The sequence below is a fragment of the Crassostrea angulata genome, chromosome 10, assembly GCF_025612915.1.
Source record: "Crassostrea angulata isolate pt1a10 chromosome 10, ASM2561291v2, whole genome shotgun sequence".
NCBI lineage: Eukaryota > Metazoa > Mollusca > Bivalvia > Ostreida > Ostreidae > Magallana > Magallana angulata.
In genome coordinates this window covers 30,919,641-30,942,493 of record NC_069120.1, presented here as the reverse complement: position 1 = coordinate 30,942,493, position 22,853 = coordinate 30,919,641, and the positions used below count along the sequence as shown (strand labels likewise).

Genomic DNA, 22,853 nt, shown 5'->3' with positions numbered 1-22,853 from the left:
TGTGCTTTATTATTATATCATCATAATCCAGGTCATAATATTTTATTTAATGCATTTTTATTCGTTTCCAGGTCTATAGATTTGATGAAAACAATTTTAGCTAATCGACGTCATTGCAAATTAAAAATTCCGCCATTTCCGTCTAATTATTCGTCGAAGCGAGAAGAAATTTTCGTCATTCTTGCGACGATTTCCACCCTTAAGAAAATGTCCAAACCTTTCATTATCGGCTGCAGGAGTGACTGATATATTTGTAATTTTGTCAGGCAGTGCGCATCGGGAAATGGGAGATAATTTTTGTTTTGACAAAATACTCGTCTGTTTGATTTATATTATTTGTAAAAGACTTAATTTTTCATTATCGAAAACGAGAGTGGTCAAGGGACCAGGGGGCCGTTTCACTAAAAGGCGTAAGCCCGGCGTAACCTTACGCTTGGCGTAAATCCGGACTTAAGGAGGCCGATTTGGGTTTTTTTGCGGAAAAACTACAATAGCATAACTCTTTATTTTTTAGAGATAAGACGCACTAATTACCAACCCACTGGTTTGAAATAAAAAAAAAAGTTAAATTGTTATTTTATTTTCAGCCATTTACAGCAAAAAGAATTGAGGCCACTTACATGGTTATATCATTCATTTCAATGTATTTATCGTTTTTAGTTTTAAAGAATATGTTAAGAAAACAATGAAGAATAAATTCGGACACAGTACATGCGAACAACGAACAAAAAACATGGTTCAACATATTACGCCTTTTATGATATTAATGTGTTAAGTGTTAAATTCCCGTGCTTGCGCGGGGTATCGTCTTGTAGAACTTAATTAAGGTAATAATTTCATAAATTACCTGGTTTGACTTCTATGCATAACTCTGTGTTCTGAATTTGCAAATAAAAAATTTTTTGAGAATTTTTTAATAAATCTATCAGTCCGTCTGTCTGTTTGTGTAATTTTGTACAGACTACACTTCTGTTTTAAAAAATCTTAAGAAGGACTGAATGATTGCTCATGATGACGTAAAAGTGTGTTAAGACCTTTACAAATTTTCATCGAGAAAAGATGACTGACATGTAGTAGTTACCCAATACAATTGCATTGGTTATGTTGAGATACACTTTGGACGAGTGTATAATTCACGAGGGACACAGCCCCGAGTGTATAATGCACTTGTCCATAGTGTATCTCAACATAACCAATGCAATTGTATTGTGTAATTCAATTGTACCATATTTAGCTTTCTGCTATTTTCAATTCTTATGGTATTCTACCGAATGGTACTTTTTATAATTGTACTTTTAATTTGATGAAATGAGATCATTTCTTGCATACAGTTGTATTGAACTGAAATAAAATAATTAATTGATTTCATCATGCATTTATTTTTACAGTGTGACATGGTGATTAGGTCGTGGTGTATGTGGCTATGGTGTATCTATATGGCTTCAGTTTGAATAGAAGAAACATAACTCCATGTACCTTAATCCCTTAATACCGGTATTAGATTGGTCCATATGCTATGGTGTATTTAGGGATATACCACATCATTTTACAATGGAAAATGCACCTAGCTATGGTACAATATTCTAAAGGACATGTATATACCCTCCAAGTAGATAAAAAAAATTGACATTTATGAAATGGTGTAAACAGAGTGGACAAGAAATATTCTTTGTTTATATCAAATATTTGATATGAATTATTCATTTAAAGGGTCATGGTCACGATTTTGGTCAAATACTGTTTTTCTGTTTTTGTTACTTACAATGCTTTAGGAATGCATTTTTAATGATAAAATGAAATTTGAGAGTCAGTCGTAAAGCTATAAGCAAGGTACACTGCTCACAATTCTTTGTCATGTAATCAAGGCCCGTGTCCTGTTTTTGTTTACATCGGTTCAATATACCAGTAAAAAATATTCAAGCTGCTTTGTCTATATTCTTGTTCACTTTCAGCATAAATAAACAGTTCCCAACGTTTAGCACATTCATTTTAGGTCAAAAATTGGAATTTTGACTTTAACATTCAAAATGTAAACAAAGGCTTTGTTTACATAGCAAAGAATTGTAAGCTCCGTAACTTGCATATAACTCAACGAGTGACACTCAAATTTTGGTTGCCTATTTAGAATGCCTTTCTCAAGCATTGTAAACACTAAAATCAGAAAAATATTTTTCGACTAAAATCGTGACCATGCCCTTTTAAATAAATATTTTGGACTTACACATATAATGAAATTGTTTATTACAGTTAAATTAACCTATAGGGTCAGTATTGGTTTCTGTCTTTACAAATAGCATATCGATTTTCGTTCCACTACTTAAATTAGGCCTTACACAGTGAACTCTTGGGTTCTAGTTCTCAAAATGTATATAGTGATTGAGAAAAAGTTTCATAATCGTTGTCCGAGCAGTATAAGTGGTAGCCGGTTTTTTTAACTTTACTATCTTTAAATTTATTTTCAGTTTACTTTCTATAATACGATACATGTACTTTATATACGTTTATTTACAACCAGGGACATATTAGCAACTATCGAAAGTCTCGCAAGACGCGATTTTAAAGATCGTTTAATGCATCAATTTTTCCTTATTCTGTTGTAAAATTAACACAATATCCTTTAAAAGATAAGAAATGTTTTATTTTACTTCATTCCCGTATAGGATCATAATTACGATGATGTAATTCTAACATATACATGTATCCACAATGATGGTTAAATCGGATATTTATTTTCCTTATATCTCATTCAGTTTGAAACATAATAATTCAAAATTTATGAAACAGATCCGTATCAGCAAGAAGAACACATTCGTTTGCTTTAATCAGTAGCAATGTTTTACAAGATTTTTTTTTTTGGTATTTGAACTTATTATTCCACAACAATTGACAAATAAGTTCTTATTTTAATGTTTCTCGTTGGTCCTTAACGTGGGATGATAACGTAAAATTTGCAATCTTTTTAAAAACGTGCATGATATTTTCTGAAATAAATAAATGTAAACATGGCGATAAAGACGTTGCTAATCCCGTTAGTGTACATACGTCTTTTTACAGCTAATTTCTTCGGGGATGATACATTTAATTTCGAAAAATGTCACTGGTGTAAGAAATGCAAATTTAAAAAAAAAGAAAAAGAAATTTTAGAAGTTGTGTCGAAAATGAAATCTATTTCTACAGCTTAAACAGGATCAGATTTTAGAACATTGTCAAGTTATTCATTAATTAGCAATGTTGTTGCCATTATTGCCAATTGTCTATCTGTAAACCTCCCTACTGCATTTTTGACATAAAACGCTACCAATACACACGTTCTTTGCAAAGAACGAACTGCATCTACATTGCAGTACTTCTCCCGCAATTGTACAATTTCCTACAGATGTTCTTTCTGGAAAGGCAAACGCCAAATCTTAAGTGGACATGATTTTTTACGTGGCATCTGCTTCGAGTAACACAGAGTGTAATTATGATTCTTGTCCTCAAACAAAGCGTGCTTACACTAAGGTATAGTTACGGTTGAGTGCTTTCATTTCAGTACATACTTTGTCATAAATGTCTTCAATTGGAAGAGCAAACGTGCATTAAAGGAAGAAAATATTAGTGAAATACAAAATACACTATCCTGTATAAAAGAATAAAAATAAAAATAAAAAGGTGTTTATACAAACTGATAATTTTAAAAGAGAAAAAGTATGCCCATAGATGGAATCGAACCAGGACACAAAAACATCCTGTGTAACGTAGCCAGCGGGTTTAACCTACTGAGCTATCCAGAAGTTACTCATAGTGATGTAAATATAGACCACTTTAATAGAAATCAGTTTCCGAAAATTTTGTCGATTTTTGCAAAATTCAACCCCAGGGCCGGGGTGCCCCAAAAAAATTCCATCTAAATATAATATTTTCTTTGAACAAAACTTATCAAAATATCTAGGATTTTTTTAGGGTCAACCCGTTGCTGAAGAATATCTAGGCAAAAAACCATGCAGAAATATACCATTTTACTGGAAGAATGCTATTTAAGCAACTTTAAAGACTAATGATAAAATTGCAAGAGCAATATGATAGGTTCAAAATGCAAATTCGAAAAAAATTAGAAATATTTACCATAGAAAATAACAAAAAAAAACTTTTTTTCAAAAGTGATTTTTTCAATCCGTAGCCCTTCAATTAATGTAAAAAGGTGACATAAATACAGTTTTCAAGAGCTTGGATTCCATACTGCTTAAATATCATATAGTGATGCATATAACTCAAGTTCATAAGGAGAATTCACAGAGTGAAGCATCTTAAAACTGTATATGAACAAAGATCATTAGTATTAATAGTATACTAATAATTTATATGTTAACAATCTGTTTTATCGAATTTTGATTTAATTGAAGCTCTTAAAAACAAAATGATCGAATTTGAAAATGGAAAAATATCTTGCATATTTGAAGATCCCCCTCTCTCCCCCCTCTCTCCCCCTCTCTCTCTCTCTCTCTCTCTGGTCTGATGTTCAAGTCAAAGGCACTTTGTGAACATTCGAGAAAGCGACAGATTGTTATCTCTTAAGATTGCAGGTCAAAATATGGACCAACTTAATACATGTACTTGATGCAAACTGGTAAGTTCCTATTTAAATGTTCTGATACGGTCTATTATTTAAACAATAAAATGCAGTTGTTTATATGGAAAAAGAAAGTAACGGACACGACAGAAAAGTATATTTCTTAAACGAGCCCTACATCTATAGCCCTACCTCTATAGCCCTGCTGAAACACCACAACAGTACATATACCAGCACGCAGTTTCTTACTATTATGTAACGATTCTGTCCCATTTTCGTTAAAAAAGAAGTGTATTTTGCTTAGTGTAGTCTAGTCCGAGGACTTGTGCCGAGACTTAGTCGGATGTATTTAACTGCAGGCGTAAGGTTATGGCAAAGGTCCTCGACAATGCAGCAATGATCATGCATAGGGACGTTAGAACCATTAAACTGTTTAGTGCGGATTTATGTAGCATGTGAAAACATGAATCAATTTTGAATGAACTAGCAATTGCAAAGGTCTAACAAAAAACAAACATTTAATTTTATCTTGTTTCAGTACGTACAAACAAATATACATTACTACATAATGAAATTATGACTATAATAATTAAACATCTTAAACAATTTGCCGAGCAGAAAGAACACAATTTTAATTAAAATGCATTTTTAAACTGTCTGTTCAATTAATTCAGTAAGGAAAAATAACTTTAGAAAATTAATTAATAATTTAAAAAATTAATAGAATCAATAAAGAGTTACGGATATTTTGGAATGTTCCTTTTACAAAGTCAAACAAATATGCTTTATCCGAAATAAATTGATTCTTTTTTAATCATTTGCATGTTCTTACCGCTAGTGTATACAATAATTGTGAACGTAATGTTATTTATTAAGCCCCTTTCACAATTGGCGCACGAGCAGAAGCTAAAAATATTTGCGGGATCGAAAAAATTCGATATGGTTCGTAAATATGTTGCTAAAATAATCGCAAATGAAAAAGTACTCGTACTAAACTTGCACGATTCAGGGCGACTGTTGTGCGATGTAAATGCATTGAATCGTGTAATTTATCTTGCGTCCGTATGCGTCTGTTGTACAAAGAATGTGAATGTTGTAAGATAATGCGATAGGATCGAACGAATGACCATATGATCGGGCGACTGAATGCGCCAATGCGATAGGACGAACGGCGCACGTCCGATAATACGTTTTATCGTCCGAATGCTCGTGGGATTTAGAGAAGGTATATATATATATATATATATATATATATATATATATATATATATATATATATATATATATATATATATATATATCGCCCATTTCCGACTCTCTTCAGTAGAAATAGTTGAATGCAAGAGAAGAAGATGACAAAAGCAACAGCCAAAATCAAGGTCAATTGTGGCCTGAAACAGATACGCTTATACAGTGTATACTATATAAGGGAACTATTCGCCCCGTTTTATTTTTGCTCATTTCGCTCTTTTTGTCAGTTAACAGATTAAGACTTGGCGAATTCCTATGTCTCATATTATCTCTCTTTTACCACAACATTGTTAGGGCGAATTCAACACCCCTGCGAATGTGTTCGGAATGTTTTCTTTATCGTTGCTAAGTATGTAACAAATCCAGAGGTGCTCGAATGAAAGTTCACTAGACTTCACCGAGATTTGTTCAGTTCCTGTGAAATTTCGAGCGGAAGTATAAGTGTTCGGATAATATTCTCAAAAAAGTAAGTACTGGTCGATTTTCATATCATATACTTCTTTGATTTATGTTAACACATCAACATCTTTTAAGATGTATGTCTTATTTCACCAGCTAGCGGTTTTTAAAAATTAAACGATATTACTCAGAACAGAGTTATCGTTCGTGTTTAACCACGTGTAGAGTGGTTGATGATATAAACATTGGGTTGCTTAAGAAAATCATAGCCATGTTTTATGCTTGTGGTGTGCAATACCATGTTTTTTTTTTTCAAAAAATAATGGGTGAATGTTTTGCATAAAATCCTAGTATATCGAGCCATTTTCAAGGAACGTTCTGCATAAAATAGTACAGTCTGTTTCACTATTGATGTTATTACTAGGTCAGGCGCAGATCGAAAATTAATTCTTAGGGGGATCTCTATTACGCATGTTAATTGTCGCAACAGCAGAAAAAAACTGTTTTTTTGTATTGTCACATTTATTTCTAGAACACATTTTATCCTCCAATTAATGAAGATAAAGTTTTAAATCAATAAACCTCTAGAATTTATATTTGACTACAAGTACCTAGATTCTCTAAAATAGACTATAAACACGAGGCACTATTTATACTGGGAAACTAAAAGGGTCAAATAAAACCACGTGATCTAAAATTTATATGACAATAACATTCGCAGGGGTATTCAAGGCGAACCAAAATCGTAAGTAGAAGCGAAAATGTCACGTGGCGAAAATAACCCTGTATCCAGTATATACTAGTGGCAAAGCATGGAAACTGAAACCGATAAATTTAGCGATGATAGTGGAAAGTTGCAAGATTTATTGGGGAGACGTTGAACAACAGTCTTATGGTCGCACAACAGACACGTAAACATCTGCAATTTATCTTACGATCTTTAAAAATCGTGCATCGCTCTTGTGAGTACACAAAACATAATTGTAAAACGTTCGTACTAATGTCCGTGCGTTGCATTTCAATAATTTGAATCGCATTCGGTCTTGTCTGAAAAGTGTGTATGTCCACTATTTTGAGGAGACTTGATGCGACCAAAAAACGCATGCAACGAATGCTGGAGCTCGTTCAACATATACGATAACTCGTGCAAAGCAAAAAATTCCGATTCTAAAGTGTTGTAAATTGCTCGTGCTCCAATTGTGAAAGAGGCTTTATATAGACCCCTTCACGGAGTAACAGCGTCTCATACTCTCTACAAATTCATAGACTTATTTTCATGAATTATCTTAATAATAGTAATAATAACAATAATCATGCCCTTTATTTATACAGCATGACACAATTAGTTTACAGAAACTATTTTACATTGTGGTCTTGAAAACGTATTTACCGACAACAATTATGCACAGAAACTGATAAAACATACATATACAAAAAACATGATTTTTTTTTTTTAGAAATGAATGTACAATATATGTAAGTAAAACTATACGCCTACTACCTTAAAGAAATAATAGTCAGACGGCAAATCTAAAGAAAGCCGAATTAAAAATTAAAATTGTAATAAAATTCGGCATATCTGGACATATTTTACATTATCGTACGGTTAACAAGCTTATCTTAAACTGAAAGATTAAGATACTCTCCGCTTATCGGAACAGCTGATTTCGATTGGGAGCTTGCGCAAATAATGAAATGATCCCGGAAAAAAATGATAATTGTTTTTTTATATCCATGATCAAATATCAACATTTGTTTTCCTGGTTTCTAAATTGCACCAAATCATGACTATATATCCCAAGAAAGTAAACAAAAAGATTATGTTTTGCACCGAAATTATGTTTTAAATATTTAGAAAGCCATAACATAAGGTTAGTAATTGACTGTCGACGTTTGGGCACGGTTTTTCGAAAGGTTGTTAAATTTAAGGATAATGACTTGTTTAATCCTAATTAAGTGATTAGCTAACAAAGTGGTTAAATTATTGGCCCGGTTTTTCGAAAGGTGATCAACTCTAACACAGTGTTAACTCTGTGTTTAATTCGGTGTTAAAGTTAATCACATTGTTACACAATTTCAAAAGTGTGTTCGAGTTTAACCATGTGTTAACTCTGTTTTAACTTTAATTCATCCCAAGTACCTTGTTAAGATTTAACACAGTGGTTTAATGTGGCCACCGGTGTGATTTTGTGCCACCTCAACTCAAAAAGTTGGTCAAGGACGCATTTTCCAAAAATGTTAAAGTTTAAAAATTCTTATATAAAAATGAAACACAATTGTATAAAAAATGTTTTAGGCACCAAGTTGTTGTTTAATAATACAGAAACATAGGCGACCGCCAATTGCAACTACTCGGGTCTTTCTGATAAAGGAAAAATCTCTGTCGATATTATTAAGGATTTTCACCGCGGTTGAAAATTGACCCATGTGTCATTTATCTAAAAGTTATAAAAAAAAAAATTGGCCCGAATCGTGAAATTATGATTATGAGATGTGTATATCTACATCAACCGAGTAATTTCTACACTATTTCTTTAGAAAACCGTTTGTGATTCACAGCTCTATAGAAACTTAAAGAACAGGAAGTTTATCGATCGGTTGAAACTTTCAACTTGGAAAAATCACGGACTGCACGAAATAATCATAATAATAATGTCATACTCAAATTCGCATCTAAGACGACTCGGCTTTTTCTTTAACCTAACGCACTGATGTACATTAACAATAATTTGTTCAGTTTACTTACTCTTTATGCCCAATGCATTAATGTGTTAAAAGAAAGATGTAAATATAAACAATATAATGGTTTGTTTGATGATTTATGCAGGCCATGAAGGTAGCAATCATTCCAGAAAAATGAAAGTTTCAATGTTTATTTTTTCCTGCTATATATATGTCGCAACTTTCATACCCCGCATGCAACAATAAAGAAATCATTTTATTGTTTAAATGATCCTTTTTAACCGAGAAAAAAAACAATCACATGAAAAATATACATCATTATTTATGGTACATGTAAACTGTATACATTAAATCCTCGTAGACTTTTAGCTCCAACCCACAAATAAAAGAACTTAAAATACACGAGCGCAGTTTGGTACATTTTTCTCTGTCCGTGTTTTTTGTCCAAATTTATATTATGTGAAAGAAGAAAACTGTATATCAATGCGCTCATATGTAACTTTAAAAAATCCAAAGTTTAATTTGCCTTCTTAATGTTGTTGACTAATGTTGTTTACCTTCTTTGAACCCGTTTGCCATAAATGACTGCAGGTTGTAAGCTTACGCAGACATTTGTGTAAGTCTAATTTATTTAATATCATATACATTTGTGAAATGATCAATAATCCTATTTATCATAGTGCCACAAATGGTAGAATTCACATTCTTTGACCTGTCCGAGGTTCGTGCAACACTTCATTTTCGGAAGGAATTAATCCCATTGGAATGAGTCCAAACGTTCACAGACGGATGCTGTTTTATCTGAGCAATCTGACCATGTTCGCCATTTTTACCAGTCTATTAACTGGGTTTAACTTGATTAGGTTTGAAAAATCGGACCAGCTTACACGGATCGGAGTGCCACGGCCGAGACAGACCGAGGCTGAGTGGTGTTCCGCCGTTCTGCTGGGCCACGCTGATTCAGACAGCAGCACAGTGGAAGACCTCTTTGCCCTGGTATGTATTTCATTTTCAGAGCTATATTTTGATGGATATCATAAAGAATATAAAAATGTATTTTTTAACGGAAATGAAATATTTACATGATATACAGATTGCTTAATGTTTTACCCTTATATTTATTAAGCGGGAAGGTACAATGACAATATTGAAGGAATAAGGAATCATGCTTTGAGGTGATAATTTTGGTCGGGGCGTGATCAAATCTAATACAGCCCGAAGGGCTTTATGATAATGCCTTTTAAACAATATTACATATTTTTTGTTGTTCTCGTAAATGTAAAGTAGGTCATACTTTGTACACTGACTGTCGTGTTTGGCACGTTTTATCTTTTCGGAGAATGTCGGAGTTCTTCATTATATTCAAAACAACTAGATGATACCCTGCGCAAGCGCGGGAATTAACACTTTACACATTATTATGATGAAATGTCATTTTTGTATTATATACTTTGCCGACTTTTTCCCTATCGTATTCTTTAGAATTGAAATAAAAATCAAACTGCATTGTTAGATATTTAGATGAGCGGGCAGAGATAAAAATCTAAACTGAAATGGATAATATATACATGTACATTTTTTGTACGTGGCTTTAATCCTGTTTGTTACAAGAAAACTTTTTCATTGTATTTATTTCAAACCAGTGAATGGGTATTTAGTGTATATCTCTCTATATATATACATTTGGTTCTTTAGGTCAATTTTAAATATAATTTCTATTACTGTTCCAAATAAGAATTTCAGATAAAAGACTGTTTTGAAAAACAATCTGGAGGGGAGGGGGGTGGCATCCCAATTAAACTTCCCCTTTTTTTAACATTCATCATTTATCCATAGAGACGTAGGATACAACAATCTGCTCATTAATGTGTACAAATTATGTCTAAAGTTTACAACTAATTTGTCGTAGTATGAAAAAGTATTAACCTAAAACACGTTAGTTTATGCATTATTATCCATTTTCATGCATATTAAACATATTAAACCAAAGTTGTCAGATTCAAAGTATCTGCCCGATGGTTAACTCGCCCTACACTTTCCACCATGGTGTCAATTAGTCAAAACGTTTCTGGGCACCCCGTTCTGGAAAGTTCTTTCCATTGATACTAAAATCTCATTCATTTTTCCATTTTATTTATTAACTTTTTGTATTAATCGAAGTCCGATCCAAAGTATGTGCCCGCGAAGCATGATGAACTCATTCGTTCTATCCCATTTTCTCACCAGAGGTCGTGCTGCGCAAGCGAATGAGTATCAAAACTAAAATCGCCCACTAAAGAAACGAATTGACTCATTTCATTTTATCAACATTTGTCAAATCTTAACTTCTATGCATTCTCTAAATAGGTTTACAGTTAATATATTCACTCTTTACGTAATTATTCAATATTAATCAGTGCAAGTATATATTTCGAACAAGAATATCCCTGACTTGGATCCGCCAAAGCGTGTCCACCACCTTATCTCATTTTTGCTATTTCGGGATTGTTTTTCGAAAATGAAAGTAGGTTTTTGATTAATTTCACAATAATAATTTATCAGTTAAAATTCAGGTTATACCTTACGGACATAATCTCACATGTATTGAAATACCAAAGGTGTAAGAAAGAACTCTGGTGCAGGCATTTTGTAGCTTATTTGCAAAATGCCTTAATTTATAACCGTCTTCTAAGAAAGACGGTATAAAGAGTTAAACTAATTTACAGTCTCCGGGTTGTGCACTTCCTCTCCTTAGTGATTGGTAGAAAATACATGATGTGTAAATTTACATTTATTTCATTGGTTGAAATAGCCTACTGTTCGGCGCAAGGAAAATAATTTTCTGATGATATTTTTCACGTACGACTTAACAAATTTCGTAGATTTCAAATCTTATAAAGTGAGAAAACGAAAAAGCAGTACAAATTGCTATGAATAAAATTCAGCTTTTGATTTTTAGGTCCAACTAGTTGAAAGTAATATTCTATAATATCTATTGAAATTATTCAATATTAATATTATTAGTAAATATTTCAATTATTATTGGATTATTCTTTTGAGAACCTCATGCAAATAAATAACCATGATTATCTTTAAAAACTGAAGTGTAGATAAGATTTATAATTCCATTTTCGGAAAAAAATTATTATCCGGCTTATTTTTTATACCTTTAAAATTTGCAGATTCTACCAGATGAGCATGATCTTACATGTACCTTTAAAATAATCCATTTCCATTTTATCATATGGTCCCTTGAAATTATATAAACTTATGCATTAAGTTTTAATTCAATACAATGCAGCAAAAAAAAATCACAATGGTTTGAAATACATAATCTCCAAGAGAATAATGATAAGTTGAACTTTGTAATAGAATAGTGTACAAATCAATGTGTTCTCCATTACTTCATTATATGGCAATGATCATACAATTACCGTTAGAAATGCTTAGAGTAACGGAAGCAAATTGAAAGTGGGGGGGGGGGGGGCGGGGGTAGACTGATCCTCAAAAATATTAAAAGAAAAAACATAATTCCCAAAATCATGAAAATCCTAATCCGTAGAGGGGGGGGGGGGGGGCTACTATGCCTTTGACTCCAACTTCTCAATCTTTCAAACGTACATTACGGAACAATTATGTTTCGAAAAAAAGTGTGTGGGGGGGGGGGGGGGGCTGAACCCTCTATTCTGCTATGTGCCTAATGGTTAGGTCTAACTTAGCAAAAAAAAAGTGGGGGGATACTTCAAAACGTGGTGCTGAAAAAATATTTAAAATTTACCATGAAAACTAGTACACCCAACTCGTTTTTTTTCTTCGTGGTGTGTTGTTTATGTAATGTGTTGTTTATGTAAATAACCAATTGTGATTCATACAATATTTTTTAGGCTTTTCACGCTTGCGTCAATATGATTTCTTTTGTTTTCGTTAAAGATGCCTCCAGACTTTGAGCAAAAGTTTAAGAATCCATGTTTCTACGACGCTTGCCATCAGACTAATAATGGAACAAAAAGAAAGCTCCGCTGTCTCCCTTTTTTTCATGTGTTGGGCGTAGACAAATGTGGTTCAACAGATTTATATTATCGCATAGTGCGCCATCCTCAGATCTCCCCAAATAATGGAGTCCTTCATAAGGAAACCTCGTGGTGGTCGTGGCGGCGGTATGGTAAGTAACTGTTGACCCAGATCGCCAGCCCTTCAATATCAAACACTTAAAATACTTTCTACGAAGGTAGAAGGCGTTGATAAATATCAATACATAACCTTTCTCTTTGATTCTCTTGAAATATTTGCATCAAGCGAGTAAACGGATGGACCAACAAATCTGTCGCTAGTCCGTGCAGTACGTCCTTTCTGTTTTTTCAAGTTGATTAACCTTAATGATGAAACTAATAATTCTACAAGACCTAAACTCCAACTGAACAGAATATGGCAAAATATAACAATATTAAAACTTTTTAATACCGTTTAATACATGCATCAATTTTCCACAGGACACAAACTTCGGACTGATACTCATCACAAGGAATCATTCATTGATTATCTACATTACTTTGATGGACTCTCAGAAAAACTTGAAAAAGACTCTAGTAGCTATAATAGTATAACAGGTTGGTTTTTCAATGCTTCTGTCAAATAAATATCTCTCTCTCTCTCTCTCTCTCTCTGTCTCTCTCTCTCTCTCTCTCTCTCTCTCTCTCTCTCTGTTTCTTTGTCTGTCTGTCTCCATTTATTTTTTTCATTTCAGTTGATGGAACACCCATGGACTTCTGGGACTTTACAGGATGGCCACAGATTCCACAAAATGTGAACGTCGGGAATCCTAAAATTCTGACCCCTCATTTGATGAAATATTTGAATCCCTACGTCAAGTTCATCTTGATATTTCGACAGCCCTCTGAAAGGTATTCTATTATAAATATTTATTGTCTTTTTTTATTGTTAAATAACTCTCATATTTCTGACCAATTACTGGCTTTCAGGTTGTTTTCTGATTACATTTTTCTGAAGCTTGGAGAGCCTACAGCGAAAGCTTTTCATGAGAAAGTTTTAAAATCAATAAAAATGTTCAACAATTGCTGTGCAAACAACACGGTGCGGGCTTGCCTGTTCAGTAGAGAACTTCAAATCAAAATGCCGGTAAGTGAACTAGTTAACTCTTATAAGTCATGATAAAGGATACTATTATAATATATCTTCATTCGAGTACTATTAGACAGTCTTTCAGTAACGAAATGGACTCTTCTTACTCTAAATGTATAAATAATTCTATAAAAATTAAGAACTTTCACCAACGTGCAGAAGAATCGGCACCTTTTAACATGACGTAAAAATGTACATTTTTTTTATATATTTGTAAATGCAATGTAAACGTATAAATATTTGAAGTATTTAAAAAATATTTGTTTGGTCAACCTGCATTTCTTGGCTCTTTTTGCTGTAGCAAAGAATATTGACCGAGTTTGAAAATTGACATAGAATTCATTTTAAATGGGCTATATTTGTCCGTTAAAATTTAAACCCCAAAGTCATGAAATTAAAAAAGAATCAATGTTTACAGTTTTTACTCAAAATATGATGCCCCCGGGAGTGGAGTTAGTGAATTTTAATGACAAGTTCCTTTGTCAAACTGGGAGCGTCATCAGTCTTGTTACTGTATTTGAACACTGACCAAGGGAATCATCTGTAGCCACGGTCCAGATTATGCATATTCAATGTAATTATCACATCACTAATTGTTTTTGCTATATAATACCATGCATGAAAATAATTATAGGAAATTAAAATATTTCATGGTGAAGATTAACAAAGATAGCAATGTTCTGCGATACTTTTTCATTATCTTTTAAAAAAAGGTTTTCTAGCTGCGAACTCGCCTACTTCCAAAGCCACATATTTTCAAGCATACTTACTGTAGGACTATGTTATATTTTAAGAAAGAACTTTTTAGATCACCTCAGTCACTTAGGTGACCTATTGCAAATGGTCTTCGTTCGTTATCTGCCGTTCGTTGTCTGCCGTGCGTTAATAATTTTATTTTTTTAACTTCTTCTAGAAAACTACATGGCCAATTGCCAATATTTTGGTTTGAGGCATCTTCAGGAGGAGGTGATATAAATTTTGAAATTTATGACCTTATCATCCCCGGGGAATCCTGAGTGTGGCCAAATAAGCAATAGATGTCAATTTTTCGAAAATCTTCGTCTCTACTCCCACTAATGTTGGAAAAAACTAAATGTAAGGTAATGATGTTCATGAAGCCTTCTACCAAAATTAGGAAACTGATGGCCCTTGTCAGGGATTCAGGCCGTAGGGCAGGGTATACAGACATTTAATGAAAATGTATTAAACCTTTAAAGACATTCTTCTCTTCTTCCATGAATATATTTGAGATAAATTTAGTGGATAAATCTGATGTCCATGAAGCCCTCTACCTTAATTGTGAAATTCGTAGTCCCTGGGTCAGGGGTTCAGGCCCTAGGACTGGACCATTATGGCCATAGAGTGAAAATGTATTAAATCACCATTTCCACAGTAGTCCAAGATAAACTTACTGCATAAATCTGATGTTCATGAATCCTTTTACCAAAAATTTGATATTGCTCCTGGGTCAGGGGTCCAAGACCTTGAGGTAATATGGCCATATAGTAAAAACGTCTTTAATTTTAGAAAATTTTCTCTACATCCACAGCAGGGGAAGATAAACTAAAATACTAAATGCATAGTTATGATATGTCTGAAGCCCTCTATCCAACTTGTGAAATTCTTGACCCTTGGGTCAGGGGTTTAGGACCCTTGAGTAGGGCCTATTAGATCTCATTGTAAAAATGTACTGAATATTTTAATATTTTTTCTGTACTTTCAATGCCGTGTGAGATAATCGTTAACTAAATGCATTTTGTAAAATAATATCCTTTTTTTTTTACATTGTGGAATTTACCGTCCTTTCACTTGAATCTCTCGGGTAACCTAAAACCGTTTGTCGTCTATTAACAGTTTTACATTTTAACTTCGTTTGAAAACCACAAGGTAAATTTTCCGCTGATATTAAATTAAATATGTAATCTATTTTAGGAAATCGATTTAATTCCCTGTGCATTGTATGCTTGTAGAAATAAACTGTATGCTTGTTGTGTGCGTTATAAAAATTTTATGTAATTGAAAATATTAAAGATTGACTAATAAATACCTGTAGGTCTCTTTTTACTAAAAGTTTACAATTGTTGACCCCTGAAGCTAAGGTATCGATTATCCGAGATTTCTCTACTATGGTCCCCCTCCCTCTTTTTATGAATAAATGTTTCTCAAAGTTAACATCAAACAATCAAAGGCGAAAGTAACAGTCAGAAGAGCCTCAGATTAGGGTGCAGACTCTAAAGCAAAGCTTAAAATGCAAAAATAAAACCCTCTGATTGGTCCATCCAAGGGTTATGGTACTCAGGTGACCATCAAGGCCTGTAGGCCACAGGCACCGGAAGTTATAAAGTTTTCTCCTAATAAAATAAATACCCCATACCTAATATTACACAAGGTACGCATCGCTGCCATCATGGATTTATAGCCGGTGGAATGTGTTTAAAACTCATCGGTGAAATTATTTAGCCATCCTCTCCGTCTCCTGATCGGTCATTCAACATCGAAGATACAACCAATTCAACCTAAACGTGCGTTACACCCGTCATTAGTAAAATAATATCCCATAATCTGCATCTACTGCCTTAGATGTGCGACAAAGGGCAGAAGTTGATATATTTTCGCCATACTCTGGGTAATCCCTTCCAAATATAGCACTGATACGAATATTCAAAAGGCGTCGATTTTGAATTCGATCAACATACAAGTTAAAATAAATTTGAATTCGATCAACATAGAAGCTAAAATTAAGAAAAGGGATACTATTAACAGTCAATTATAACTTTTATTACACAAGGTTAATATAACCATGATTATAAATGCATATATTTTGAATACTAGTACATGTATATTGAAACAAACACACGGTGCAGGGAAATCTCATTTACATATAGGTGACAACATCCGTCCACCCTTTAGACATTTATCGCATATCTAAAGCAGAAAATGCCGATTGAGGGATGGTTTTTATCAGTGACAGGTGTAATGCGCCATTTTGGTTGAAGTGGTTGTAATCTAAGGTGTTGAAGCACCGATCGGAAGACAAAGAGGATGATCGCAAAATAATTTCACCGATGAATTTTAAGAAAAAATTTTCCCTGATATGACAGTTTAAATTAAATCCAAGATGGCGGCGATGGGAACCTTGTGTACGAAAGCCCATTAAACTTCAAATTTTTTTCGCGAATAAACGCGAAACTTCAATATAAATAGTATCAATTCATACAAGAACTCTTATAAAGAACAATGATTAAAAACAAGCACAATTTATTTTTAAATAAATACTTAAAATATTTAGTATTATTATATCATCCGTTTAACGTTGATTTTAGAAAAATCAATTATCTTTTTTCGTAGAATTAATATAAATTCAAACGTGGGAAATCTTTAACATCTTAGTTCTGATTTTCAAGCGACATAGATTGACATAATAATTAAGAGGACGAATTTATGTTATGAAGCGTTGAAGCGAGGGGCTGTGTCAAAATTAGTTCGGACCGGAAGTATTTGATAAAGCATCACCCGTTTGATATAGCAAAGGTTTATCACACGGGTAATATACACCACACTTATGAGATAAACAAGTATATAATGCTATGACAAAATTTGAAAGTCAAATATCAAGTTATAAGCAAGATACAGAGTTCATAATTCTTTGTTTTGTAAACAAGCTCGAATATTGTCCTTTTTTGTGTTGTATTGGTGTAAGTTTCAATCAAATGTATCTTTCCGTTATTGATAATAGTGTCTATGAAGATATTGAATTAGTTTAAATTGCTTTTCACATGTCATTTTGTCTAAGAAATGGTAACTCTTTACATAACATTTTTTGTAAACAACTATAAGACTCGAGCTTTCTTTACATAACGACCAATTCTTACCTCTGTATCTCGCTTGTAACTTGACTTTAACATCCAATATTTAAGTCAATCATTTAAAATGCACCAGTTAACAATTTTATACATAAAAAGTAAAAATACAATTTTTGATCTAAAATCGTGGCCAAGTCCCTTTAAAAATCTTCTTTTCAAAAAACTACAGTGCTACGTATAGTTAATTTACTATGTACAAGTATCTTCATGCCTACATATCAAGGTTGCAGTGACCTTCCTTACTTTGTTTTGTTATTTTGTTATCTTTAAGTCTATGATAATAAGATTAATGTAGCAAAGATCTTATATATGATGTCCAAAAACGGAGGCTTTTTAATGCAATGTAAAATGTTAGGACATATGAGAATTTTAGTGAATTTCACATTAAAGAAATCATATCTTTATTAAAAATTTCGAAAGAGAATGATTCAAGAACTGTTGTTCAGCTGAGCCATGTCACACATGAACCTCTTGTTTGTGATTATCTGATTCCAAGGGCAAGTTTCAATCCGGCTGTTGCTCGCGCAAATAATGCCTGATTTTCACTGATTTTGGTATAAACAGTAATAAATAGCAAACACTCAACGACTAAATAATTCGTCCTTTCCCTCAAAGAAAGAAGAGACTTTCTTTTTCATGAGATATTTTGTTTTCTTGGCGGAGATATGTGAAATAGGGGCGGGGTGACTTCTGTCGATTCTAAATTCCAAAGGAATGATGTTTTTATTAATATTTATTTCATCCTCGCTTCTTCTATCAGCTAAAAAACACTCTATCATTTATTTAAAAAATTACAAATTTTGCATTTCAAGCTTCATATTGGAGTCTAAACCCAAATCCGACACTCCTCTGAGTGTAACTCCCACCTTTTATTATTTGATGTTTGAAAAACATTTATTCATAAAGAATTGGGAGGGATGCAAGAGTCGGAAGAATTCTCGATTATCTACATATACCTTAGTTCCAGGGACCATACATTGTAAACTTTTGATAAGAAAAAAGTCCTGTAGGGCTTTAATCGTCAATCTCTAATAAAATTCAATTTCATTTATAGTTCACACAACATCCAAACAGTTTCTTTCTCAAAGCACAGGGAATTAAATTTATTTTATAAAACAGAACGCATTTTTTATATAGTATAGCCAAGTGGCAATTCGCCCTGTGGTTTTCAAGATGAAATAAAAAATGTTCAATCGGTTGCAGACTAAAAACGCAATAGGTTACCCGGGTGACTTAAGTGACCTAAAAAAAATACATTGTTCACGATACGGCCATATTTGTCACACACCCCCACCCAATAAAAACCCCCAACGAATGGGCAGCGTATTTCACAATTTAAAAACAGATTATTATGAACAAAATAACAATACATGTATATTTAATTTAATTCTCAAGACTGTGAAAATACAGAAAAAAATTCGATACATTATATTTTCATTGTATGTGCCATATTGGCTCTGTAGCTACCCAAGGTCATGAATTTAAAAATATTGTGAGAAATGCATTTCTTTTAAAATAAATTTGAGGTATATAGTGTTTTTTTATCTACACGTGTATGCATGTGAATGTAAACTATTATAAAAGATTTCAGTACATATAGAGAGGCAATGCACATCCTTTTACCTATTTTATTTCTAAGTGGATGAGGGTATGAATTTCCACGAATAGTTTAAAAATGCATAAGTTTGTCAACATTTTTACGAAATATAATATGCAATGCTTATAACATATTGTTAATCAAAATTATATTACAATATATGAAGATATTTAACTATGCAAATTTACTGATATAATTTAGAATCTATATAGCTTGGAATGCATTGGTAAAAATCTTTTTAAAGGAAGTGAACATGAAAAAAATAATTGTTGCTTAATAAATTTTAAAAGCCTTTTGAAACTTAAAAATGAGGTCTGTTACCTTTTTGTTTATTTCTATCAAGAGATTTTATCAATTTAACACTCTCAGTGAAAGGTTTATGGAGGTAATCCATTATTCCCCAGCATGCATCTGTTCTCTGACGTAGATAAGCCACATTGCTGCTGGTGACTGGGTCAATGTTGGAACTAGGCCAGTGTTTATGTACAGAGTTGATAAAAGTTAAGAAGAAAAATATGCCTTGATGTGAAGAAAAATGAATATAGATAAACTAATTTGTGAAATATAAGACCATCACATTCCAGATGTTTGTACGGAGATGCATGGGGCAGTCAGTGTTTACAAAAATAAAATGCTGTTTTTAGATTTCAATTCAAAATGATATAAAATTGTAATTCCATTTTCTTTGTGGGGTTTCCTACCGTTACTTTTTATTTAAATGCCCTGGAAATTTTTCTGATTTGTTTTTTTTATACATAAGATCTTGATGACATGAACGCCGGTTTTGTGTATGCTGTCAGAAGAATAGCAGGACTAAGACACTTTTTAAAAGTCAGGATGCTGTGCATGCACCTTGTGTGCTCATTTATCTAGCACACATAATGCTCAAACTCATAAACAAGAAATTCCCGAGTGCAAGAAAAAATAGGTCACGATAACACTGATCCACGGACATTCCATTCTAGTTACATGTCACATTAACTGCTGGTAGGAATGCATCATTCTGAGATCCAAAATCTTCCTCCATAAACACTGTTTAAAATGACAACTCTTTACATAATCCTTTCAAGTTTCCATTCACATTTTGATGATGGCATTTTATCTCTGTTACTAAACGTGTGTATAAATGCAATGTGTCTCACTGACGGCAGCATCAGTGCTGCCCTCTCTTAGATGCTTAGAGATAACCCAGCAGGGAGGTAATGATTTTAACAATATGGCAGCGCTCATGGATTGCAAGAATTAGTTATTCTAAGTGGTATATCTTTTTACTCAGGAAAGCTCTGTCTAAACGGTTTTCAGATATCATTATACACATCAAACAGACAAATTTTAGCCCTTGATAATTTTTTCATGTTCACTTCCTTTAAGTATTTTCAACTGAAGCTGCAATACTTCAGTTTGGAATCTCATTATGTATTAAAGTATCCTGATTTCTTATTGTTGACACAGCAATCACAGAAACAACACTGGCTTAAATATTTGTATTTGACTTTATATAACAAAGCTACTTTGATTAAAGTTAGCTGCTCTGAACAGAGTTATTGGCAGTGTTGAGCCTCATGTGAGCGATGTGGCCCCTGGGCCATTTTTTAAAGTTTAGTCGCCAATGATAATATAAAAAGCATCAATCCTCTTAGTCTGAAACCTGTAACTTCACCCTTTGCATAAAAATAAATAACTTAAAAGTGGGGATCTTTATCCTCTACTTTATCTCCAGATTCGAATGTACATGATGTAGGTGCTATTGGGATCTACATAGCATGATATTACTGATATTTTATTTATCATATCTTGCCGGTGGTGTTATTAACATTCGTTATGTCTTTAGGTTCGTCTTCATGTCGGTGTATACTCTGTGTTTCTTGAGGAGTGGCGGAAGGTGTTCGATATGGAAAACTTCTTATTTCTCAGAACAGAGGACTACTCCAAAAATATAAAAGGCACATTAAAAAAAGTCTTCACCTTCCTTGGAGTTGGTAAGAAATTCGTGCAAGTACTTGCGACTCTTGTTAAATGCTATAAATAAACATTTATTTTTTCTTTCCACAGATGACATAACAGAGACAATGATGGAAGATATTTCGAAAGGAAAAAGAGTTTACGAAACGAAAAGAAAGAAAAAATCCGGAACAATGCTTTCAGAAACTAAGCGTATATTAGATAATTTTTATTATCCGTATTTGCGCAAGTTACATGCTTTAACAAACGATGATCGCTTTCTTTGGCAAAACAAATAACTTTTTGGTTATCAATTCAGACGCAAGTTGCCGGCAAGCCGTGTAGAAAGAACACATACTAGTATACGAATAATGGGGGCATTGTCAATGTTAAGCTTTACCTACCGTGGATGCTGTTGTGTTAATGTGGTATGGGACACCTTGAGATAAGCACATCACATTCAAAATATAAATACCGTTTTAAAATTTCCAACATTTATCATAGAATGTATTTAAAAATTTTGTAAAGGTAAGAAATGTAAAAGCCAGAGAAGGTTTCAAACTCGGAACTTGTTGATCAATGTAGCGATGCACATGTCGCACATGCCAGAAACAAGTGTTTTATAGGGAAGTTAATAAGTTTGCTATTTTTATTATAGTAAGGATTATTACAGAATTTTTAGCACAGTCACGTGAAAGCAATCGACCAATCATATGCTTGGGGAAAATACGACATTATAACAATATTCTTTATGTTGTCATAATATGGAGGTCTTTCATACCCCCTTAATGTAACACTTTCGTTATCTTTTTTGTTTCCATTGTTTGACTCATACTTCGTTGAATGTCTGTCGTATTAAACTATGGAACATGGAAAAGTCGTCTTTCTGGGTTTTTTCTTTTGTTCACCCGTATAGACTGAAAATATTCGAAACTTTATAAATAACAGGATTAATCATTCACAACGACGGAACAACCCCCCCCCCCCCCCCCCCCCCACACACACACACACCACACACACCTGTTAACGTCTCACTTTCGCTAGTGGGTTTAATTTTAAAGGATGGATCCCTCTTTGCGGTACAAAATTTAAGCATTTTCGTTTTAAAATATCTGACATACATGTATATTCAATTACAGTATTATTCTATTGCAGCATTTGGATGAGATTACATTATACAAATACTGACTGGGTCCCAATGGGGCAAATATTATCAATGTTGCCAGAAAACAGACTCAGGCTGAGTCAATATTTGTTCTGTTGTAAACAGAAACAAACCAGAAATCAGGGTTGGAAAACAAATCGCCATAATTTTCTTAGCATAGAATTCAAGACGTTAATTTGCACCCAAACCATTTCCTAAATATCCTCGGTATCAAACGGTCTCCGCCGCTAGTAGGAATTATTCTACAAATTTTCTATCTATTTGTACTCCTTAACGATTTGCAAATCC

The 22,853-nt window shown here is 33.2% G+C and overlaps 1 protein-coding gene across 1 annotated transcript; it reads left to right on the top strand.

Moving 5' to 3' along the window:
• The first annotated feature begins 4,496 nt into the window (after window positions 1-4,496).
• Window positions 4,497-22,277, top strand: LOC128165559 (carbohydrate sulfotransferase 15-like). The gene is made up of 8 exons (XM_052830217.1): window positions 4,497-4,606; window positions 9,562-9,877; window positions 12,791-13,022; window positions 13,351-13,467; window positions 13,605-13,761; window positions 13,840-13,996; window positions 21,291-21,438; window positions 21,512-22,277. The coding sequence occupies exons 2-8, from the start codon at window positions 9,647-9,649 to the stop codon at window positions 21,697-21,699; spliced, it is 1,230 nt and encodes a 409-aa protein (XP_052686177.1). The 5' UTR covers window positions 4,497-4,606; window positions 9,562-9,646; the 3' UTR covers window positions 21,700-22,277.
• The last annotated feature ends 576 nt before the right edge of the window (window positions 22,278-22,853 follow it).